The 26,635-nt window shown below is 36.9% G+C and overlaps 1 protein-coding gene across 2 annotated transcripts in view; it reads left to right on the top strand.

Moving 5' to 3' along the window:
- Positions 1-26,635, top strand: part of foxj3 (forkhead box J3) — a 128,964-nt gene that overhangs the window by 77,102 nt on the left and 25,227 nt on the right. For both annotated transcript variants that reach the window (XM_087272903.1, NM_001326388.1), the window contains 3 exon segments: positions 3,626-3,700; positions 12,905-12,988; positions 20,286-20,387. In XM_087272903.1, coding sequence (XP_087129029.1) covers positions 3,626-3,700; positions 12,905-12,988; positions 20,286-20,387 — 261 coding nt within the window.

Genomic DNA, 26,635 nt, shown 5'->3' with positions numbered 1-26,635 from the left:
GTGTGGCTTTGCTCCACTTAATTATCTAATATGTTCATATGTCTGAAATATCCTGAAGCAGTAATACTGTTTTGTACTATCGCATGAGATTCTCGCTTTTTTAAAGATAAATATATATAACATTAATGCACATCAATTACTCGCGAGTAACTTATTTAATGCATGTTCCAGTAAGAAAACATTGCAAATAATTGGAAATACGGCGACTGTAATCATTAAATCCTTGGAAACAACTGTGGTCTGAACCAAAGTTCACAGTGACTGTGTTCTGTGTGTGGACTTCTTCATTCTGATTGCTTGCTGCCGAACTGCGTCATCACCATAAAGTTAACTTCATTTCGACTCTCCTCGATGCCCACACAGTCGAAGACGCGTCGTGCTGCTCCTCGCCGCTTATCGCAGCCGGCTCTCATTGAAAATTAATCACTTCCGGCTACTTTGATGCTCTCGCCGCTTTCAGTGTGAATGTACGGTGACTTACCATAAGCTCATGTTTTTTTCTTATATATGCATGCTGCCAGTGTTAATTTCATTGACGAAGGATTTTCGTCATATTTTCATGAATAGCAAGTTTCTACAGAAAAAACTAAATAAAAATTAAATGATGATGACAATTATAATTAAAATATACATGTACTGCCATTTACATTAGCAAATAAAACGTGACAAGAATGTGATTTGGAGATGTATTTTGGTAAATATCCAATCAGAATTAATCTTGGTGTGTGATGCACAACACACACACACAATCACATTTGAAAAGTAGCCGTGGGCCACGCCTATCACTCGACGCAGAGGTATAAACCAGCCTTTGATAGTACTGTGCAAGACACACCAGTACACAAGGGCATTTTCCAGCTATTCATCTGTGATAGCCGTCTATGTTAAATATTTCTATGTTTTGTAGTTGTTTCTTATGTTCATGTTCATGCTGATCTTTGATTTAACACCAAAAACGTATGTAAAGATGCTGTCAGACCGGACATGTGTGGTAAAAGGTACGCCTATGCAAGACACCTGAGTGGGTAACTCGTCAATAAGTATAGCTCATTTTTCTAGTTGAACTCGGGGTCAAAAATAAAAATGTCTTGTGTAGTTTATTGTCAAGCAGGACTCTCTGAAGCAGGACTCTGCTGAATTGGAGAAAAGGTTACATGTGTTACCTTAAGTGCGCCAAGATGTGAAGCGTAGTAGCAGTTCATGTTGTCATGAATCATCTGTCTCTAACAGAAAATAGCATTCACTACCCTTTTTACTTTTGTGTGACGTATTTCTGAGTGGAGTGTTCACAAAAGACAAGTGGAAGGATAGGGTTTTATTTTATCTTAGTTTTTTCTTTCAACGTTTTAAGGATTTATTGTAAAAGGTTTAAGTTTTTGTTCCTTTTTTTATTTGATGAATTTAAGTTCAGTATTATCTTCATTTAATTAGATTTTTAAAAGCAATTATTTGTTTATTATAGCAGTTGGATACAACTGTATATTAAAAGAGAGAAACTAAAAAAATAGATGCTATTGCTAATATATGGTGGGCTGGTGATGTCTGAGAAATACATTAGATTTGGTGGATCATCTAATAAACTTGGAGTGGGATTGTACATACACAAGCTGTCATACTCTGACTTTTCTTGGTCATTCCTTTTCGCTTTTTTTCTCTCTCTTACACATTCAGTCTTTCTTTCTCTCTCTCACACACACACACACACACACACACACACTCTTTCTCTCTCAAACTCAGTGTGTCAGAATGGCAGCTGGCCCTGCGGCTCTCCTGGTTAGTTCCCCTGATAGAGAGTTGGAGACAGACTGGACTGGTGCAGTAGTGCTTATTAGCCGTGTCTGTCTGCAGGAGCCCTGCTGAGCCAGCCTTGAACCCTCCGGCCCCCAGCAGAGAAAGAGGGAAAGACGGAGAAGAGAGAGGGAGAGTGAGGTTAAAGCTGCGGAGGACAAAAGCAGGAGTGTGACAGCCGGGGAAAGAGACCTGCCTGTCTGACCTGCATGTCCACTTAGCTAGTCACCAACTAACCTGAAATCGGTCGGTGGCAGCATCATCAGTTTCAAGAAGAAACCCATTTGTTTCATTCTGTCGGAGCTATCGGATTCCTATGCAGATCGGGAAAGGCAGCATGTTCATTTGATGCATTTTTATAATTAAAGAAAGAAAGATTTCACTACATGTGCCCTCTTCGACATCAAGTGCTCTTCTGTTTTATCAGTCGAGTACTCAAGCATTCAAAATGCCCAAAGTGCACATCACTATTGCAGAACAGGCTTAAGTAGTTGACATTGTTTTATTGTTTTTTTCCGGGGAGATCGCGTGAAGCTGTCTGCCTGACTAACCTCAGATATTGCAATGTGGAGAGTTGCTGTGGCTGCTAAAGTTTTAATGTGCTTCAAGATTAGGGTCTGTGGACAGATGCGTTGAGGCCACTGGGTTCATCGGCAGGTTATTTTCTGCTCTGACCTGCCTTTGTGTTGTTGTTATGCATGCGCTTCATGAACCATCAGGTTCAGCCATCCAACAGAGCTCACCTTTATGGCCACTAATGGCTACAGAAGTGCTGACGCAGTCAGAGACACCCTTACCCTGACATGTCGTTCCCTTTGGTCCGCTGTTAACATCTAACATGCACCTGCAATCAACCCTGATCAGCCCAGTGGAAATAGCCCGTTATTGCCCTCATTAGATGTTATACTGTAGTTTTCTCGCACAAATTCATCACATATTAACCTAGATTGTGGGTTTGCTTAATGTTTTCGTCTAATCTTCTCTGAGCGTGTTTCTCTCCGTAGCCTCTCATTCCACACCAGACCAGCTCATGCGAAGATCCCAGAGCTTTTATATCACAGCCATCTGTCAATACAATTTGGTCAAATGATTTCAAAACCTGTGCGTTTCTGGTGTCTTAAGCCAAGTGGCTGGCTGAGCTCCAGCTGGAATGCAGCGAGCATTAAGGCATGATGTGCGATCAAGCCGCCTCCTGCTGATTCATCCCTCACATGCTGAAAAATTACCTTTAGCTCATTAAAGAATTGTGTAAGTTAAGAAAAAATCATTTGCATAATTCATTTTCCCCTGAGAACCGGGATGATTAATTAATTACTCTGCTGTTAAACTGGATTTTTTTTTAATTAACCTCAGGACATCCTTCATGTATGGGAATATTTGACATTTTTTGTGTCATATTTTCAGTGCATATTTAGAGGTGTGGGAATCGCCATAGTTGTGAAAAATCTCTGTGTAGTTAAAAATAGTTGAGTCAGGGGTTTTATTATTGCATTTAGGAGTCTCAATATTCTGCAATTGTCCTAATCGTTCTGCTTTATTTTTTTCGAGGCTGTCGTCTGCAGCAAGATGAATCTCTTTAATATATCTGGCCCAGATGCTTTGCATAGTACTGAAAAGATGACGCAGACTCTTGGTTATAATACCCCAGTGTTTTATTCATATGCTCTTATTTCAAGGGACCCTACACGCCAGCAATTTCTACAGCGCTGTCTGACACTGTGCTATAGGCTGCATGTAAATGAGGGTTTTAGGGTAGTATTGTAGCGTAATGTCATGCGCGAGTCTCATTAACCTATAAGCAACCTAAACACTTCTCTGTCTCCCTTTCCTCCAACAGAACTCAATACGGCACAATCTCTCCTTGAACAAGTGTTTTCTCAAAGTGCCTCGCTCCAAAGATGACCCGGGAAAGGTAAGCATTCTCTTCTTTCTCCATATGTAGTGCTGTTTTATTCAGAAATGTGCGTTTTGTACGTTCTCTAAATACAAAATGCCACTACCAGAGCAGATTCAGTCGTTAAAAAATGCATACGGATCCTTGTGAAAGTAGATGAGAGCAAGCACTCGCAGTAACATTTTAAAAGCGCTCTCCGGAGCTCTCTCGGGTAGAGGAGAAAGCACTTCAGCCCAGCACTTACTGCACGAGAGGGGGAGACCACCACCTGCTTCCCCTCAGTCTGCATGCTGCTTGGCCGGCCCGTCACTGCTAAAACAACCAGACAGATTCACGTCTGGGCCAAATTACAAAACAGTATATTCAAATCTGCAATGTTATCGGAACCTTCAATAAATCGGTCGACAGTGGCTTTAAATGATACATTGGTTTCTGACAGATTTAAACAATTATACAGATAATGTGACTTATTGATTACAAGCTTGCAGTAAATTACTTGTCTGCCATCGGTGCTAGCAAGAAGATCAAATTTGAAAGGATACTCACAGATTTACCTTATTTAGTGTCAGCTCTCTTAATGTTCTCTTTAAAATTAAAGCACAAAAATATTTGGTTCTGTTTATGAATTGAGCATTAGTTGGTGTCGTAAAACAGCAATCTTATTTTATTTAAGGGTTAGAAGCGATAGCTTATGAGGATTAAAAATACAAACCTGAGATTTGTTCACGTTACAAAAAAAAGTAACAAAAACTTTAATGACGTTGGCCAAAATAAGTAAAGAAAAAAATTTAGTACCATGCTTCATGTAAAGTGCTCAGCATTATTGAGTACAGCCCATTTTGAATGAATATTTTTATCCATTTCTCAGTGAATATAGGCATTTTATTTTGGTGCATTCAAACAAAATAGATTTATTAGACAGATATATTTAGTAAAATAATATTTTAGTTAGCAAACACATTTAGAAAATGATAAATAATACAATTAAATTCAAGCAAATATCGCAAAAAAATTTATTAAATATTTTTCTATAACATACATTAGGGTGTAATAGTTTTTGGACCGTTATCATAAGTTATTTTGTTAGATTAGCTCCAGATTTGGCTTCAGTACCGATGAATAGACAAACAAGCATTATTTAATGTCTAACTACATTAATGTTCAGAGATTGAATAATGAAATGTAAAAACATGGTGTTGCCTTCGTTGTAAAAACAGTTCAATAAAATAAATCTTTAATAAAGGTACGATTGGTATAATTTTTTGTGCCTGAGCACAGTTACAGGCCTTAAAAACACATGCAAATGATTTACCTTTACTCCATTATGGTTTAATTCTGGAGTGACTCCACAAATATCATGTGTTCTAATCTGTGGCTCTTGGTCAATTATGGCCCGTTTCTACTGAGGTTCTGTGGTTCGGTACGGGTCACCTTCATTAGGCTTGCTATTCCACTGCCAAAAGTGTACCAATGCTCTTCTTCTTGGCCTTGTGGCTGTTCATCAAGACGAAGTCCAGGTTTGTTTGAGCTTGGGTCAACCATAGCTCATGATTTTAGGTATATATTATAATGGTGTAATGTCTCGGCTGTATTTAAAAATGCCGCATCGTTTGTTTTCTTTCTCTTGGCTTGTGTACGAGCTTATGGTGTTTCTCTGTAACGCCTTCAGCTGTGCCTCTTGCTCCGCCTTTTGGTACCCTTTTGTAATGCTAGGTACCCTTTCAAAGGCGACCCAAAAAGTGGTACAGTTCGCTTTTTATCGTTTTTTTGTTTTTGTTTTACCACTCAGTGGAAGCAGACCAATAGAATACCAACATATAAACTTAACATTCCAGATCCTGCGATGTGACTATTGCGGATGCACACTTTGCAGTATCAATGCTGAAACAGTATATTGTGCTGCCCTAATACTTAATATACATTAAAAAGTGATTAAATATGGGGGAAAATGGCAATGAACTGAACAAAAATGCCAAACAAATTTAGGATGCATGGCAACAATTGCTGCATTATTGTGCTAAATAAGCTAGCATGTCTCTGAAACAAAACTACATGTGTTGTATTAGATTTCTTGCATGTAATTTGGAACATTATAACCCAACACACATCTTATGCCTAAACGCAAAAATGTTTTGTATATGTATTATTTTAATGTGATCACTGCAACATCAAATGTTCTTTTTTTCCTAATTTCTATACTTTATGCGGTAGGCTGTTATTGTGTAAATACGAGCAGCTAATTGTTAGTATTTTACACTTCTCAGCTTGATTAATATAATTGGATACGTTTTTCAATGTAAGCATAATACAGTTAATTGTTAGCATTTTACAGTTTTCAGCTTGATTAACATAATTGGATATGTTTTAAATGTACTTCCGGCCATGGGTGAATGCATGTTATGTACAACTGATGTATATGACTTCTGACGCATGGCATAAGATGCATTCATAGTGGAAGCTCTGGGAATAGAAGCATCTTGTGGAAACCACTTACCACACAGTTTGTTTACCACAGAAGACAACGACGAACAAGAAAACCAGCTAACGCTTTTATAATGTTAAAAAATATTACTCTTGCAATATGTGTACGTGTGTCTACCCATCTTATGTCATGCATAATATATTGTATACGTCACTCATGTCTTACGTGCATTCGACTGCTGCCGGAAGTCAGTATTTGTATTTTTGTAGAACAGTGTTTTCATTTTTAAATATTTGTGACAGAAATGGGGTGTATAGGTTAGCTTAACAACAGATTTAAGCACTTTTTAAAGCTTTAAACAAAAGTCACTACCCAACACCATTATACAGCATAGAAGAGCCAGGATCAAATTTTAAACTATGCCTCTGACTGTGTTCATCTAACAGAAAAAAATCATGTACACAGAAGATGGCTTGAGGGTGAGTAAATTATGGGTAATTTTCATTTTTGGAGTGAACTGTTTAGGGTTTAACTATTCAAACTATGCAAGGTGTAAACAGGACCACAAGTTAATTTAAAAAGGCTCATACAAAGAAAAAAAAAAACATATACAATGCTCAGCATATTTAAGTACACCTCTTTTTTTAAATCATATTTTTATTAGGAAGCTATATAATATTATATTTTTGCATATACATTAGATTAGTCAGTACTGAAGCCAAATCTGGAGCTTATCTAACAAAATAATATACAAAATAAAATAATGGTCCAAAAACTAGTACAGCCAAATGTATATGTTTTAGGAAAATATTAAATATAATTTAATTGTATTATCTTTCAATTTCTATACATGTTTGTTGACTAAAATATTATTTCAATAAATATATCTGTTTAATTTGTTTTGTTTAAATGCAGCAAAAATACATTGCCTATATTCACTGAAAAATGGATAAAAATATTATTTTTCAAAATGGGCTGTACTCAATTATGCAGACTACTGTATTGATGTAAAATATTGTCCTTTGAAGTGGAGATGCAGCAATTAACCGGTTTCACTATTAACAGCACTTAATTAATCGTAAAGGCTTCATAATGCCTTGTTTCTGCATGAAACAAAACTGCTGCAACTAAACAAAGTTATGCCAACTGTGCGCTAGTTTAAAGCTCTGAGCTTGTACACCATACGCACACGCGTATTAAATGCTGATTTTAACTATGGCTGAGGCTATTAACTAAGGGCTGTTCACATATCTCGTTTTTTTGTGTGTGTGCGCAATTTAGTTATTATTAATAGAGACGCACAGTTTGCACGTAAACCCTTTCCAGGCGCACCTAATTGAAAGAATGAAAGAAGAAGAAAAAAATACAAAAGGAAAATTCAGAAAAAAAAATTTATCTAGTTGATTCAAAGTGCCATTCGGACAATGATTGAGCAGCCTTTGACTACATTTGTTCTCTTTAAAAGGGAAAAACTAAGCTAATGTGTAGCTTAGATTTACATTAGACAAATACTTTTTTTTTACATTCAACATGTTTTTTTTATTCTTATTTTTATTTATTTATTGATTTATTTAATCATTGTTCTGTCATTTATTTTCAGTATAAAATCATTGTTTAAATGCTCAAAAACATTTTCACTTATTTTTAAGTCCTGAGCGAAATGGACTATTGTTTGTTTTTTATTACTATATTGTGCTGTATTAATAAATAGCAGTAAATAACACTGAAGAGTATAACAAGTTTTACTAAGACTACTAGTGTTTTGAAATACATGAATGGATATTAGTCGTAATAACGTAATTATTCCTCAAACTGTAATCATGCAACCAAAATCTATAATCGTTGCATCCCTACCTTAAAGTTAAGCATGCATGTCTGATGACGTGTTTGTTTACTGCAATATATACACAAAAATGCCCATTTTATCAATCCAACAACGACAGACCCCAGTTAACCTGTTTTCTTTGCCATATAGTACCGCCACCACAAAACGCACTCATTTCCCTGTATCCTCAGCCATCTTGTGCCGAGTGCATTCACGCACATACGCTCACAGCGCGACATAAAGAGAAGAGCCGAGGCATGCAGGGGATGGGGACTGAATGCTAATTTCATGTTTTGCTGTAATCCTCTGATATTGACACTCCTGGGATGTGCTCCACTAAATACAAAATAATCTATCGCTGGATGGATTCTATTCCGAATGCACGGCCAACATGCTTGCATCCCTAATGTTCAATTTGGAATTTGCCTCCTTCCACACTGCCCTCCCCCCTGGAAGGAGAACTTCAAAGCTGCGCGGGGCTCTCTTGATATGTTCCATCAATATTGTAATACGGCAGGAATATGGACCCTGCTGTTTGTACGAGATAGTAACTGAGGCGTGTTTCTCCGAGATGGCAAAAAGCGATTGTTCACTTCACCTTTGTGGTCTGCCGCAGCTGCTGAGACTGAGGAAGGCCAAACTTTTGGGGCAGATGCAATCACGTTTGCCCTTGAGTGGACTTCTGTTCTGGGAGGTTTAGCCTGTCTCGTACTGATTAGTTCCAATGGAAACCAGATTTGAAGCCATAACTACACACACAGATATGCTTCTGACTAGACCGGTAATGATTATTGATTCATTTTAGTTTATGAGATGTAGGCGACAATTGTGCAGTTTGCATTTGAGGGACCTTTTTTAATCACAGAACATTTAAGCAACAAATGGCTGTCAAGGATTAACATTGTAAATGTTAAAAATAAAAATTCTTATTATATTTTGACAGAATTATAAAAACATGAGGCTTTCTGATCATGTATTAAAGGAAAATATTCTAATTGTTTTTTTTATTTTATTATATTCATTCATTCATTTTCCTTCAGCTTAGTCTCTATTTCAGAGGTTGCCAAGCAGAATGAACTGCCAGCTATTCTGGCATACTGTATGTTTTACGCAGCGGATGCCCTTCCGGCTGCAACCCAGTACTGGGAAACACCCATACACACTCAATCTCTCTCACACACACACACACACTCACTTATACACCACAGCCAATTTTGTTTATTCATCTATAGTGCATGTCTTTGGACTGTGAAGAAAACTGGAGCACCCGGAGGAAACCCAAGGCAACACTAGAAGAACATGCAAAATCCACACAGAAATGCCAACTGGCCCAGCAGAGACTTGACCTAGCGGCCGTCTTGCAGTGAGGCAACAGTGCTAACCACTGAGCCACCGTGCCACTTTTTCATATTATATTATATTATATTATATTATATTATATTATATTATATTATATTATATTATATTATATTATATTATATTATATTATATTCATTCATTTTCTTTTCGGCTTAGTCCCTTTATTAATCCGGGGTCACCACACCGCCAACTTATTCAGCATGTTTTTACACCGCGGACGCTCTTCCAGCCGCTACTCATCTTTGGAAGACATCAACATACACTCATTCATACACACACTCATACACTACGGACAATTTAGCTTACCCAATTCACCTGTACCGCATGTCTTTAGACTGTGGGGGAAACCGGAGCACCCGGAGGAAACCCATGCAAACGCAGGGAGAACATGCAAACTCCACACAGAAACGCCAACTGAACTGACCCAGCCGAGGCTCAAATCAGCAACCCACAGACCTTCTTGTTGCGAGGTGACAGCACTACCTAGTGCGCCACTGCATCGCCTATACAACATATGAAATTGAAAATGGTCACATCCATTTTTTGCCGGAAATTTTTAGTGGCTGAACATTTCTGTGCTTATAACCTATTCATAACACAACACAATCTACATCAGCTTTGCATGTGTTTTAAAACAGCATTACCTGTCTAAAGGAAATAATTTAACCATGGTGTCATCCTTGCTCCAGCGTGCAAAAACTTAAAACGTTTTGATTCAGCATTCGTTTTTACTGCTGTTACCGTCTATTGTGCATGTGAATGGGGCGTGTGTGTTTGCACAAATGACAGAACTGCATGAAAGGATGCGGCGATGTACAAATGTACATTTGTTTACAGGCAGTTTGGGCTATTTATCAGAATTATGGGAATTATCGTCCTGGCAAATTGTAATTGGATGAACATTTTTTAGGTTTATGCCTTAACCAGCATATAAAAAAAATATAAAATCATTTATATCATTTAATTTAATCATTACTATTGGAATGAGAAGAGACTTTTAGTCAGCACAACAAAAAATGTTTCTGAAGACAATCATCTACTGCATCTTTAACTTGATGCTTCAGCCAAATTTATACTCTGTAAAATGAACCTCGACACAATCTTATTGTATTGCCACACACTTCAGGTTCATGTAAACTTTCCTTTCATGGATTTCTTTAAACGTTGCTTTCTCTCTAGGGATTTTGATGCAGCCTACAGATACTCTCCTCCCAAGGGCTTTCAGTTTTTCAAGATTTTTCAGCTAATTAAAAGGAGCGCTACTCAGCCTCCCCATCCACACTGAAAGAGTCTTGCAGTAGTTTTCATTTAAATTACATCTGCTAGGTGTAACAGACAGCCAGCACACTCAGTCACCCTCAGCTGTCCTTCATCCTCAATGCATCAATTACAGGAACACGATTGTTTAAATTGAAATCTAGAACATGAGGATGTGTAATGCAGTGAGATTTGTTCTGCATGTTACGAAAGTCTGATGACCTAATGCTTGAATATAATGCATAAATGGAGATGCAAAGTGAAGATCATGGTTCAGTATTTGATTAACGATTTGTTTTAAAGTTGCCATACTTATCTAGTGTATTTATTGTGTGGGAGCTCTCGCTACCTGTAACATTTGACATTGTTTAGCTACTTGTGTTCCATTAGAATTTATAAAGAAAGGTAATACCTTTTCACAGGACTCGGCAATCCTCTCGATTCAAGTGGTACTGTATGTGAGGTTTATTCATTTGCATAGAATATTTAATCTGTATATAAGGTTTATTCACTGGAAGTCACTGTAGGATTTTGAAGTTATATGTAAGTCACAGCACTATTCAAATTATGTATAATGCATATTATTAGCTAATTATTGGCAATTTGAAATGTAACTGCATGACATTTTGCATGCGCATAGCATTGCGTTGTGGGTTAAAAAAATATTTTATTCATTGTGGGTAAGAATCTTTTATTTTAATTATGATTTGTATGTCAGGTTCTTAATAGCTATTTAACTAAAACCATAAGCAAACTTTTGTTACTAAAAGTAAAATCATATGAAAAATAATAAATAAAATAAAATATAATAAAATGTTTTCTGAAAATCTATATAAATTTATAAAATAGATCTCTTTCTCAATAAAATCTCTCATCAGTTGGAAATGCGGATTCTTCAATGCTGTTTATACCTGTAACACATGCATAAAACGATACACCAACATACAAACAAACGCACACACATAACCCCAAAGTTTGTTCTGCAGGGAAAAGTAACAAATAAAGACATTAGAATAGTATATATATTCTGAAATTGGAGCAGTCTCTTATTTTAGAATATTAATTGTTGGCCAAAATGACTGACTTTCGTCTGTCTGCTTCAGACTGACCTTAAAATTCTCTAAATGAAATGGCAAGTTAATCATTTGAATTAACGTTTATTAAGTGGCATTCTTTCATTAGGCTGGTTTTAGTACTACACTGCTTCAAAGAGCCAAAAATGCCGTGTTGAAAGCAGGTGTGATAAAGCTGCGCACTCTGTTATTGGTCAGACTGTTTTGGAGCTTTCATCACACTTAAATAACATTTTGCTGCAACAGCAGAGTGTTGAAACAAATAATGAGCTCTTTTTCTTAAGGTAGAGATGTAGTGAAAAACTACTGGTGCAGGAGTTGTGCTCATTGCCATTCCGTGGCTGCTAACCTGTGTGTATGCGCTGTATTGCTGTTTAAATGCAGAAATTTACATCATTTTATCAATATGTCTTTGGAGGCCGAGCGTTTGAGGAACCTGAAGCATGCTGTCTAGACAAATCCTTTGGTGATTTTCAATTATTCTCCTTGCTTAGGTGCACGCACGAGCTGTGCACAAGTAATTTGAAAGGTCTTGATCGCACCCTCTCTGGACAATTGAGATCTTATCCCATATAATATGAAATATTTTAAAATAAAACCCAAGCCTGGAGGTTAATTTCTTTTTCTTTTTCGCCCAACTTCACGGCCAGAGTTGCCTTTAGCTTCTGGGAAGAGCAGCAGTATTGAAAAATAAATTAAACAGGAAGAATGCAAAGATAAATTATTCAGCCAGGGTCTTGGGTGCTTGGATACCAGCAGCCCCAAACCAAGGTGTGCTATTTTCTGCCTGATTATCAGAGCTCAGACCTGACCAGAAATCCAACACCTCTGTGTCCAGCCCTGAACAGGAGCAATCGATAAACCTGCGGCTGAGGAAGAGGGGCTTCAGGAGGGGCTTAACATTTTACCTGCCTCTGCTAAGGCTCAGGAGAGATGTGAAGCGAGAGAGCGAGTGAGAGAGCGCAAGAAACGGCTGTAGTGAATAGCCCAACTTCTTCGCACCTCGACATATAGCTCCGTGAACGTCCTCCTGACGTGATGGGCTTACAGATGAGCTTTGTAAAACTTTGATGAACTGAAAGTTGTACGTGTTTGATGGCCAAAGCACCCACTATTTGATTACAGAAGTTTTTCTCTTGGAAACCCTGCTGATTATCGTGCTCTGTTTCTTCTTCTTCTTCTTTTTTTTTAAATGAAAGTTTTATCGAATGGCTTTATGTTGACCACTGTTTTAAAGACTGATGGCTTGCACTGGGACTAATAGTCCGTCTTCATTCTGTTTTTAGGGTTCGTACTGGGCAATTGACACAAATCCAAAGGAGGACACACTGCCCACACGACCCAAGAAGAGGCCACGGTCTGGAGAGCGGGTGAGTGAAATTTTTGTGTGTGTGCGTGTGTGTACGTGTTTGTGTTTATGTGTGCTCCGAGACCCCCTGGTGGTCGGTTTTCAGACTTACAGACTTTCACAGGCCAAACTATGCTCATTACTTTGAGTCTGGGAGTGATCAAAGAGCAGAAAACACACTCTCTCTCTCTCCCAGTTCAAGCTCAGTGTCACTGATTTGCACAACACTTCACTTGACGCAGTGGTTGCTCACTTGCTTCCATTCAATCACCCCTGTTATTATGACCTTGTTTTTCAGTGCAGTGATGATGATAAGTTAGTTATTTTTCTAACTTTTTGATTCCAAGGTCACTGATTGTCCTCAAGTGTTTGAAGGCTCCACAACTTTTGTCGTTTGTGATTTACTGGAAATAGTTGTTGTTGTTGTTGTTGTTGTTTTTCCACCCAATAAAAAAAAAAACATTTTTTATATAAATCATTTAAAATGGAGTAGGTTTATTTTCTTGGCTTATCCAGGTTTCACAGTTTTAGCATTAGGGTACCTCATCTATCAAAACATTCCTTCCATACAGGTAGTTTTCTAACAAGGTGACACAGGGCTCGAAATTAACCTTTTTGCTTGGTAGCACCGGTGCTCCTAACTTTAAAAAGTTAGGCGCATCAGCCAAAATTTAGTCGCACTACCAATTATGAGCACCGTTACTACAAGTTTTATACAAACAGATTTATTGTATTTGAAATCAACACTAATCAAACTAACAAGCAAAAAAAATAATAATATAAATATGCGTGCGTGAGGAAAATATGTCTCAACGAAATCCCGTGATCACAAGAAAATAGATTTTTATAACATAACTGAGTGACCAAAGCACGGAGCGCTCACCGGCCCTGCACACACTGCTTGAATGAATCTGTTACGATCTGAACGGTATAACGTTAACTGTGCTGTTCTCACAAGTGCTGTCTGATATTGCACTGATGCTTTTGACACATATTGTACCTTATTGTATGCATACGTCATGTTAATAGCCATACCGGTCTTTTCATGAGTAAGTTAGCGATATTGATTTACTCAGTGTAAGCCCGTTTGTGATGGTGTACGACACGTGATGTTAAATTTGACATATAGCTGCCCTTTGCACGGCGGAGAGCATCTGGCAATTATATGAAGGATTAAACAGAAGCTCTCGTGCTAGATGTGGCAAACAGTTACCTGAAAACTCCATCACACAGACTTTTCATAGCGGACTTGAAGCCAACAGAAGTCTTCTACTCTTGGAAAAGTGTAGATGGTGGATTAACATTCAGCACATGATCACTAGTAAGATGTGTCATTATTTGTAACTAGATGGTTTCTAAAACTAAATCTGTCCGCGTTATCTTCCGCGGTAGTAGCTCTCTGTCATCCGAAGCCAGAAGGCGCTGACTGAGTGATTGACAGCTGATATTAACCAATCATTTGCGTTCAGTGCTAGAGCAGTGGGCCAATAAGAAGAGCGCGAAGCCGGGGCAAGCATTACGGACTTAGCTTTTACTGCAGCAAGTCGACATGACAACTGTTTAAAACCATTCCTGAGCGCTGCGTTTCCCGTTCCAAGTGCAAACAAAGAGCTTAGAGATGAATTCTGCGTGAATGTCTCCCGAATCCGCGCATGTGGTGAACATTTTGCAGTAAAAACTGGTCGCACACAACAATTTTAAGCACTCGCAGAAATGCTCCCAAAAATATTTTATGGTCGCATAGATAAAATTTCGGGCGCATATGCGACCAAAATGGTCGCAATTTCGAGCCCTGTGACACTGACAAATACTGACCTGGCATGCCAAATACAGCGGTTTTTGGCCGTTTTCACGTATGTGTTAACCCATATCGTTTTGAAAACATTATCATGTAAATGTGAAACTTTTTCAAAATGCAAGGAAAAAACTTTGTATTTCTTGGTACTTTGTAAATGTAGTCACAGATTTATTTGATATATTTGCAAACTTCTAATCCCCGGGTAGCCTTTTGGGCAAGCACATTTATGTTTTTGGTAGACTGAAATTGGTTCATGTATCCCAAATAGAACTATTATTTACTAACTCAAAATGAATACATACATTTACTAAATACAATTGTAATGGCATCCATTTTGGGCTGTAGATTACATTTCATTTCTATTTCCACCTTCGAAATATTAATCGTTTACATCCTTCCCTCACACCTCATTCAGCTGCCAATTTTTGTTCATAGTTTTGTCACATCCCGTTTAGGCTACTGTAATTCCCTTCTGTTTGGCCTCCCTAATAAAACTGTTCATAAATTACAACTGGTACAAATCGCTGCAGCCCGTATTATCACAAAAACTCCCTCGATCTGTCACATCACACCCATTCTACAACATCTTCACTGGCTTCCAATATTTTTCAGAATTAATTATTAATTAATTCTTTTCACTTTTAAAGCAATTTACAATCTTGCTCCTCCATACCTTACTAATCTTGTTCATATCGCCACACCTTCCTCGAACACTCAGGTCTTCTTCTTCCATTCACCTCACTGTCCCCTCTGTCCGCCTTGTCAGCATGGGGAGCAGATCTTTCAGCCACTCTGCTCCTCAGCTTTGGAAATCACTTATCCGTAATTGAGACTCTTTTACAATTTAAATCCAAACTCAAAACACATCTGTATTAAACAGCTTATTCACTTTAACCCGACTGCATTTTTAAAAAATGTATATTGTATTCTATTGACTTTTATTGTGTTTTTATTTAAACTGATTGTTCTAGCTGTCCTGTACGGTGATCTTGAGTGTCATGAAAGGTGCCTTTAAATAAAATTGCATTTGCATTGCATTAATTATTTTAATTAGTTAATTTTATTTTTTATTTTTTAATATCCCTGGAGAAAAAAGAGGAAATTTTGGTATGGCCTAACTTTACCTTTTTTTTTCTTCTTTTTTTTTTTATCAACTTGGTACCAAAGTGCTAGTTCGTTGACAACACCCGTAAATGCAAATACACATCCAAACATATACAGGATGACTCCTTGCTGCATACATATAAAGAAGAAGAAAAAAACATAATGGCTCCTCTATGTATGAAAATTACAAAAACATAATTACCCAATTTGTGAGACAATGCAGAAGCATTAAAATAGACTGTATTTTTTCTCTTATTAAGATAGCCTGACGGGCAGGGTGGATTCATTTTTGGTTGCATGACTGAAAAACATAATAGCCTCGGGATGTCGGACTAGCAGTTTTGCGAGCCCTGATTTGTCAGAAAAGCCAGTGAAACTGCTACTTTCTTTAAGGCTGAATATATCAGTGTGTACTTATAAGTTGTACAATATACAGTATGCTTCATAAATGTATTTCACAAAATATTTAAGCAATTTGGGGTGCCTGTAGTAAAAAATACATTTCAGTAGAAAGCTTCTAGTAGTTTAGTTCAATGTAGCGCACGTGCCTATTGCATGTATTTTTATCTTTTGGGAAGAATGAACTTTAACCATACCATATGTAAGGTTTTCTGTTTACATAGTCTTACTTAAATTTGTCAAACTGACTCAGATGGAAGCTTTTTTCCAAAATAAAATATTGCCCAAGTCTCGTTTTTTTTCTTTCAGCATTAAATTGCAGACAAGCCCACCTTAGTATGAAGTTGCCTGTGTTTGTTCTTGCTTTTTTACGAGGCCAGAAATATGTGACAATATAGGCTTGGCGTGTTGATAGAAAAGGAATGAGACATGGCTGAATATTTCCTGAGTTGGGAACACTGGCTTTGTTTCATGTCTGAGTCGGTGCTTTACAGTCGTGCAGCACACAGGTTTGCTGATTGCGCGCTCATATCTTTTTATATAGCTGTCTCACTCGGCACGGCTCAGTTTATCTTGTAGAGGGGGTCCAGCTTATTAATAAACTGTGCCCCAGGCAGCCTTTACATACGTTGCATTCTGCAGTCATTTTTTAGCAAACATCAATTAATGCAGAGTTTCTGCGCCGGTTATTTTCAGCCAGAGCTTTTTCCTTCCATTATTTATGAGCAACGCTCACCGGAATATACAACTCTGCTGCTCTCGATGCCGGCCTCCGAGGTTGACCTGGCTCACAGGCATCTTGCATCATTTTGTCCACCCCTGCGTTGTGAATCGGAGGCAGGCCAACCGAAAGAGTTCAGCTATAGTGAGAGCAAGGGGTGGGGATTGAAGATATCTAGACGTATGACAGGATGCTATATAGAGGAAAATACCATTTGTGAAGAAGCATGTTATTTATAAGGGCATCAGTCTGCGACTAAATTGCAGTCACAAACACAACAGAAAAACAAAATTTTAGATTGAAAAAGTCGCTTTTATTAAAAGGCATCAAATTTTGGTCCTCTTGCACAAAGTCAAAAGTTTTGCATGACATGAGGCTGAGTTCTCAAAAAAAATCTGCTCCCATTATTGATGGTAATATTAATATTGTCAAGGACTTTGCAGATGAAGTTTCCAAATTTTGTTGGTTTTCATATCCTATCATGGTTGGTTGTAGCTGTGACATTATTCTCTATTAAGGAATTTACATTTACAACATTTGTCAAATGTGCAATATGGAGAACAGCACTCTTGCTTGTAATGTTGCTTAATTATAGTTATCTAATTGAGGGGGTTTTCCCCCTTTATTTAAATAATAATGGTATTTTTATAATGGTATTTTAAATGTTGAAACCATTTTGATAGATTGTCATCAAATGGCTTTGTCTAATGCTTGTTTCAGAGTTAAATTCGTGGTCTGAACTGCATCATGGGTTGTACACGTGTGCATTGGCAGTGCATATATTTATTTAATTAAACTTTAGTCTGTGGAATTTGAAACTCTCACTTAGCCACGTTGTGATGCTGATTTAATTCTGTTAAATTTAGCAACCCTAGCTATTTCACACCCCATGTGCACTGTTACTTTAAAAGCATCTAAATAGCTTGGACAAAAAAGTCTGAATGTCAGAAAGCACACGTGATAAGCTTCGGATTTCCCTGCATAGAGAATGAGAGGTGTCTGCCTTCTTCAAATTTTGTGACATCTCTGTTAAACATAAATAAATCAGACATTATTTATTTATGATTTAAATCGCTATCTGACAGACCCAAAGTGATGCTCAAGCACCAGTTATTTTGTCCTTTTTGCTTCATAAATGAGAGTTTTGCATAACTCATAGGCTGCATATACATATAGGCTGTGTGTCTTAACTGGTGATGGTCATATGATGGCAGGTAAATGTAGTTTGGCAAAATTTGGCAACATTTGTAGGACAGAACTCGCTGACAGTGACATTTAATCAGCGATTCTTGGCAGTGCACATTTGATTGACAGTGTCTGTTTTACATAAATTACACATGAGGGCTGGATAAAGTGCTCATATACAACAGATAAAAATTCTTCATTAAACTTTTTTTTTTGTGCTGTTCATAGTGAACTTCACAAAACATCATTTAGTGCATTAGCCTTCCATAATCTGAAACTTTGCGAAAGACAAAAGACTGCAACTAAGTGACAAAACACAGAGGATTAAGAGATGTTATTTTGATGCCCTTAATTATTGTGCAATATCATCACTTTGTAAACAAGTTTTGAAGGGAGAAGTATGACATGTATTTAAATGTCTTTTCTCTTGTAATCAATCAGTGTTTGATCTGCATGTTCTAAATAATGGCACATACCATTACATTTACTCAGAAAAGCCTTTCAGTCATGTACATAAGCTTTGTTAGTCTGTGTTTGTTGGGGATTATTTAGCTAAATTTGCAGTACATTACAAATTCTTATTAATTTTTATGTTTGTTCATAAATGTATGAATAAATCTGTAATTAAAACTATTTATCTCATTAAAGGTACCCATTAAATGTTTATATTGCAACAATGCATTGGTGTACAGTAAAGTTGATACTAAAACATTTAAAATATATGTAAGTTATCTCTGTAGATAATGAATAATGTATTTGCGGATTAGAATTAGGGCTGGGCGATATGGCAAAAATGCAATCTTGATAATTATTTTCCATATTGAATGATAACGATATATATTTCGATACAAGTTGTCAATGCCTTCAGATTTAAAAGAGTAAACCAACAATGACTGAAGCCAAAACAATTTAGAGGGACCATTTAATAACATATCTTCAGACAATAAATTATTAGTGTCTGAAAATTCAAGATATCTCTAATGTCAGCACACTTTAACATTTCCATTGTTGCACATTTCTGCTATGTGATTGGCTCTTAGATCAATATAGAGTAAAAAAAAAGTCCAGAGCTTATCATTGATATTGGCAAATTTTATCGTGATTCAATAATAAATCGTTAATAATATCAAAAATAGTATTGGTTATCGGCCCAGCCCTAATTAGAATGTTGTTTTCTCAAACATAGCATGATTGCGCTTGTGATAGTTTAGCTAATTTATCAAATACTGAGCAAAAAATATATTTATCTTTTGCTCCAAATCTGATTGGGATTTCAACTCCACCTCATTTTGAGCGAGGAAAAACCCTTATTCTGATAGACTAATTGACCTTGTGTGTGTGTGTGTGTGTGTGTGTAGTCGGTGGCGAGTGTTTTCTTCTGTATGGTCAGGCTGTTAGACTGGTGTCGTTTATAATTGCCACACTCCAGACTGCAGTGAGAGTATCATTCTCTCAGCACACGGCTCTGCCCTCAGGCCACACACAAACATTTTTCAAACTGACACTCACTTCACTCACATCAAAAACCTCCAATTAGATCCATTCTCTCGCAGCCTGATCCTGCATGAAAAATAAGTGGAAATTCTGTTGGTGCAAAGTGTGACGCTCGCTATTAAGAGTGTATTTCATTAGACATACAGTCGCTCGCTCTCTTTTTTTTCTCTCTCTTTCTCTCTCTCTCTCTCTCTTTCTCTTTCTCTCATATCCTCCTGCTGTCTCGTTTAAGAATTTCTTTGACATTAAAAATTGTGACTTAGCAAAATCTCATTTATGTTTATCACAAATTAAAAATCGCATTGTTGCCAGGCAATCCTCTTATAATAAGCAGTTTTGGGAGACAGGCGTGCCGAAGTTATCTTTTACCCCAGAGAGAGCACGGGGAGCCGTTCCTCTCTCCTGCTCATCTCTTTTCCCAGAATGCCTCCAATTTTGACCTAAATAAAAGGTGTTGCTCTTTTGTTGTCGATAAACGCTCGCTGCATATGCTTTTTAAATTTCTGCCACCAGAGTAATATCAAAGGCCTTTGAATGGAAATCAAAGTCACTTCACATTGCTCATCATCTCCATCCCGGTCGGCTGAACATGTCTTTTTCTTTTGCGTTTTTCTGCAGGCGTCCACGCCGTACAGCCTGGAGTCGGATAACTTGGGAATGGACTGCATCATCTCTGGAAGTGCCTCTCCAACGCTGGCAATCAACACTGTGACTAACAAGGTAGCGTTCAATCTCCAACTGCACTAGTCCTGGCTGTGTTTCTCTTATCGCGGCTCACTCCAGCAGCCTACATACCCAGTTTTTATTTTCTGTTTGTTCTTTCATGGCTATGTGCATGTACTTCGCAACAGAACTGATATGTGAGGCTTTTGTTTGAATACACGCCTAAGAAAACCGACTCTATTGGACAGGCGTCATGTATGCAAATCCTATTAATAGTGAATGTGTGGTGTATTGTAAATATTTAATACCTTATTCTATATGTCCGTCAATTTCAGAAATGACAGGTTTCCGCCTACACAAAATATTAAGCTGTGCAAGGATACGGTATTCTTCATTGTTTTATTTTTTTTTTTTGTGTGGACTGTTGTTTAATTATAGCTGAAGTATTTGATTTTTCTATTAAATTGCTATATGGAATCCTTTTAATATTCACAAACAACCCAATTTCCATTTGTCGCACACTAAATAAGCAAACATCTTGATAAACGACCCAATAAATAAAACAGATCCCTCAGATTTCACCTTGACCAAGAGAAAGTTGCATGACTTGAGTATGACTGCTTGCTCTCCTTTATACAATGCAAGAAAATGGGTTTTTTTCTGTGTGGTGAATTAAATACAGGCAGTTTAACATGTACTGATCTCGGAATATTTCTTTAAAGTGAAAGTTAAATTGCATTAAAGGTTGCGCTGCATCTTGAAAAGCTTGTATCATGGTGATAACTGCTTTTCTGCTAGAGAACGGTGAGTTTGTTCAACGTTTGTAAGTCTGCTTACCTGCTGTATGCTTCTAGGCAGAGCACCCGCAGTGACTCTTTTCGCAACTCGTCCTCCGTGGCATGACTTCATGGAGAAGTGTGTAAAAAGGAATGGAGCAAAACACTCTGAAATTTAAATGGGCTTTTTAACCTTAAGCGTTCCACTCTTGGCCCAGTTCAGGCTGCGCGCTCTCTCTGGAGTGCTTTTACAAAGCCCAAAAGCATCAGTTATTAATTTACTTCAGGCATTAAACCAATAGTATTTCACATTAAGCATGGTGTTTAAGATGAGGACCGAGGGGGGGAATGTGGAATTCATTTGGATTGAATTATAGAAAGTTTGGTGAGATTTTCAGCTGGATAGAATACAGTATAAGCAGATCTGATTATATTAAGTTATGGGGTGTATATAGTATTGTGTATGTTGCAACATGGCTTTTGCAAGACACAGTTATTATCTCAAATAGAACCAAATGTATGTGACCAATTTGAAACTGTCACAGATTTAAATGGAATAAAAAGACGTTTCTGTCAATCCAGTATTCTTGGCAAATGTGATGTTGACCTAAACGAAGTATGTTTCTTCTAATAAAAGTCCCTAGGCTTTGGAACACAACCTATATGTCAGCGTGATAAACTGTAATCCACTTTGTTGTAATGTATTATTATTGTTTCAGCACACCTTCCAGGACTGTTCCACTTTTAGAACATTTCACACACACCAAAACAATGCAAGCATAAGGTATGACTGATTCATATGGGAAGAATTTCAAGAACCACCCAGTGAGGGATTTTGAGGTTATCCCATGAGCATATGCTTTCTTTGCCCTCCTACTCGAAACGCTGATAGATTAGAAACCAAACATGCGGGAGAGCAAAAAACAAGAAGACAGAGTTCGGTGGCTCCTTGGAGATGCTGTTTCTCGGTGTGGGCCCTGTAAACAGAGAACACGCCACGCCTCTCGGGCACTTCATGCCAAGCCACAGGAATTCCCTTCTTCTCATACTTTCCCGCCTGCCTGCTCAGACCAATAGTAGAATGGCTGTGCTGCATAACATGAAGGAAAAGCCTGGCTGCGACTGAGCATTCTCTCTCTATCTCTTTCTCCCTCTGACTAATTGATCATCATAAAATGCTTTTCCCTCTCTCACTGAGCAGAAGGAGATGAAATCTGCACACTCGTGTATCTTCTATAAAGTTAAAAGTAGAAAATAAAATGTTAGCATATACTTGCATTGCAAAAAAAAAAATCCTACTTAGAATTTTTTTTTCTTGTTTGTTGTCCAAATATCTTAAAGTTCTTAAATCAAGAAGCATTTTCTAGACAAGCAAATATATTTTCTTGTTTTAAGAAATAATCTGCTAAAATGTAAGTTTTTTTTATTTTTATTTATTTTTCCTTAAAAGAGACTCAATCTGGCAATAAGGCAGAAAATTGCGCCATCATTGGAACATGTTGAATCTCTGAAACTTGAAGCAGTTACTGTAGATTAAATGCTTTCCCATCTTGCATTTTGTCTACCTTGACTGCTATCTTGTCTACCTTGACTACTAATGCTGGTAAAGCACAAGCATATTACACTTTCTTAAAGTTTAGGTTTGAAGAACATTACACCCTATTTTATAATAATTATCTGTTTTTATAACCACATATTTCCCCTTTTCTCTCTTTTCTTTTTTCTTTTATTATCATTATTTGGTTTACTTAATATAGACCATTTTGAGGGATGTGAACAAAACAATGGTCCCAATGCATTTCCTGTTTTACAATGTTTTTTATAGAAAATATAAAAAGAGTCACATATTGTTAAATAATGTTATGAGAGCTGTTTTAACATGCAGTTAAAACTGAATTGTTATAGTTATGAAATAGTTTGATAACAAGCAGGAAGTGTTCATGACCACATTGAAATGGTCTGTACCATGTTGCCGACCTCAACTTTCGGTACTGACCTGTTTATATGCTTAATTTGTAAAATGAATGCACATCATATATAGTTTACACATCATATACTGTTTGTTGCACAAAATGTCGGTTATAGTGTGGTTTATTTTTATTTTTTAATCAATTTTGTAGTGTTACATACTTCCTCTTTTACTTTTTTTTTTCTCTTATTTACTGTCACAAAATCTGATAAATAAATCTTTAAAAGAAAAAAAAACAGATTATTTAGCTTACCACTTTGTCAGATTACTGTAATTTGCTTAGGTTATTTGCTAAGAAAAAAACTTACTTAGTTTTGACATTATTTCTTAAAACAAGACACTTTTTTTTTAGAAAATGCTTCTGATTTAACTTGGACTGGAAATGACAAATCTTAGAACATATATTTTTTGCTGTGTGTCTGTGCTTAATCAGTTTTTTAAATGTTAAAAATAGTGCATGTTTATTATTTTAGATAGCTTTTGATTTAAATGGAGTGAAAGATGCATTTGAGACCTAATTTATAGCTGACAAATCAGTTTTCAGACTTTGTTGCTTAACAAGAAGCATGTTGCTAAATGCATTTAAATAAATATTTAATAGAGCGTGTTGTACGGTTTAAAATAAATCTAAATAATTTGAATGTCTATATTTTTGTAATTATTATATAAAGAATAGCTCACTCTCAATTTACAACTCAAGTTATAGAGCATATATGATTTTGTGTGATTTAATTATATTTAGTCATATTTAAATGCATTTAAAATGTATTATTTGTTACATAAAAACTAATTGAATTGAAACAAGCTGTACTTTTTAAACCTTTTTTCTCACTTTTTTTCTTTTCTTTCCTGCAAATATTGTTTTTAAATTGCATTGAAGTAGGATTTTTTTCTTTTGAATGCGAGTTATTGTTAGAGACACCTGGGTGGATTTCTCTTTGATTTCATAATCCTTGTCTCATGCTGCAGATTAGTCGCCTGTATGAAAGACTCCACTGGCTTTTGACTTTAATTCACAGCTAAATATAGCGCTCCTTTTCCACCGCAGCAAACACACAAGAGTATTTGCAATGGATTTGTTCACCCCTTACCTTCTCTCTGCGTGTTACTTTCCCACTGTTCGTGTGTGTGTGTGTGTGTGTGGACTTGCACAGTGTTAGTATGTAGGCGTCTACATTTTGGGCCTTGAACAAACCACGGTGTGATGAGGTCTTTAAATCATACTTTATGGATACAGGGAGTAAAAATAGATTGTGGTGAAAGGCTCACGGCTAAAAGCCTCTTTTATGACTTAATTACACATAACATTTATACTTGTTCTTCACACCGGGTTTTGATTATAATTGTAACAGTTATTTTTTCTGCGTGATTGAATTTTCGACATGCCTGAGCTTTTCTGTGTTTAGTTGCGCACAGGGTTAGTTGTTCTGGTAATGTACTGTTTCTAGGGCTAAACATAGCTAAAAGAGGGGAGAGTTATAATATGCAAATCATTCCATGACATTAACCCCCTATCCACCCTCAATCCAGTGCGGCTCCGGCAACCATTCTGCTCCGCTCTTTTGATGAACAGGGAATAATAGGATTGGGAAACATTTATTCTGCTTGAATGGTAATTCTCTGTAAGAGACCGTGATCTGTAATGTGTCTTTCTAACTGCTGTCGTGCTGAGTCAAGGGGGAACAGAACTGAAGCGTTCGCTGTATCTCTTATGGCAACGCAAACAACTATGTGGCCTTTTGAGTTGCACATTATCCATACAATGAAGGTCATTGAGTTCCAGTGTTGCTTTGGAACTTTATTTATTATCAATTTATTCAAAATTCAAACATTTTTTGGACCACATCCATACCATCCTGCAGCCTAAAGCCTGGTTTATGGTCGTTGTGTCTGCTAGTTCGCTTGTGTAAGCGGTGAATGTGATGTCATATCGGTGTTGTTGAAGGTTTGCTTTGGATGCACGAGACATGATTTTGTCTGGCATAGCACACAATTTTTTTGGAACTTTGTTCGCAGCTTCACATCCAAAGATGTACACCTTTAAAAATCCAAAAGAACCAAATGAGGTCCTTTAGATTTCCTTTGAAGCTTTAAAGGAGAACAATGGAAACGTAAGTCTATAACAGAAAGTCTTTATGGAACTTTAAGTAAATCATGCTTCAGTTGGGTTGCAAAACATAATAGTGAGAAACTTTTCAGATCATGGTGATGTTTTAACTGACTGAAATTATGATTGCTGGCTACATCATTTTGTTTTGAGTCCAAGCTTGGGAAGGTTGACACAATTATCCTGTGGGCTGTTGTACTTAAATTTGAGGATGGGTAGATGGTAGTGGTAGATGGTTGTGTTCTTGTGTCAAAAAATGTAGCCCATCTTCGTTTGAGTTTTTATTGTGTAATATTTTTTCTGATGATTTTAAAGCTTGCACCTAACAAATATCCTAATTTACAAAAAACAAACAAACAAACAAAAAACTAAACCTGAAACTAATAAAAAACAAACCAAAACTAAGCAACTACAAAACCTAGAAACTAATAAAATCTAGTGAATCTACATCTGAAAACTAATTAAAACTGAATTTGAGAACAAAAAGTCAAACTGAAAAAAAAAACTACTGAAAAATCCAAAACTCTTATAATCTTGGTATAAATCAGCCTTCAGACTATGCTAAGCCAGGTCAGTCAATGGGAGACACAACTTTGTTGTTGGTGAAAGAGTTGCAAGTCCAGTCTTTGTTGGTTCTAATTTAGAATGGTGAAGGGTCTCTCTAAACAAGCACTGTCCTTCAGATGAGATATTAAGACAAGGTTTGTTACGCTCTGTGGTTTTAAAAATCCTATGGCACTTCTCGTAAAGTTTTCTGGCCCAATGCCCACCATTGGCCTTTATCAATCATGGCCTGCTAATAATCCCCATCCTCTCGTTCCTCTCCACCTATTTTCTATCACCCTTGCTCTGTTGTCAGATTATCCAGGTGGATGCTGCCCATTGGTGGTGAGTGATGGACAGATCCCCATTGATGATTGTTGCAGGGAGGGATGAATATGAAAAGTTTGACCAATACAGATTACTGATAACTCTTTGTATTTGGAAGCTGAAAATATGTATGCAAACCTAAATAAAGTTTTCTGTTTCTCATTAGAAAAGCAATACACACAAATACAGTGGACCACTTTTTTCTGGATTTAATTTTAAAACCAAATTTAACTACAGAAAACAACTAAACTGCTACAACAATGTAGATTAAAATGTAGAAATTTCTTTGGTTAAAATAATTTACCATTTTCTGTTCTAATGTCGTTGAAAGTGGAAAAACTCACCCACTGACGGCATCTTATTTCTTCTAAGCTTTAAGCTTTCTTCTAGCTTAAACATCTGTAAAATGTTTGCTACATGTAATATGCAATGTAATGGGGAAGGCACTTGTCAATATCCTCATGGCCAGTAGCATGCATGTGAAATGAACCAGCTGGCGGAAATAATCCACAATTTAATGGCTGATTGTTTTCTTTTATTATTCTTATCAGGCCTATAATAGGTTATTGAGCTATTACATTTA

This window comes from Danio rerio, chromosome 11 (genome assembly GCF_052040795.2).
Source record: "Danio rerio strain M-AB ecotype USA chromosome 11, GRCz13ab, whole genome shotgun sequence".
NCBI classification, from domain to species: Eukaryota; Metazoa; Chordata; class Actinopteri; order Cypriniformes; family Danionidae; genus Danio; species Danio rerio.
This window is presented reverse-complemented; position numbering and strand designations above follow the sequence as displayed.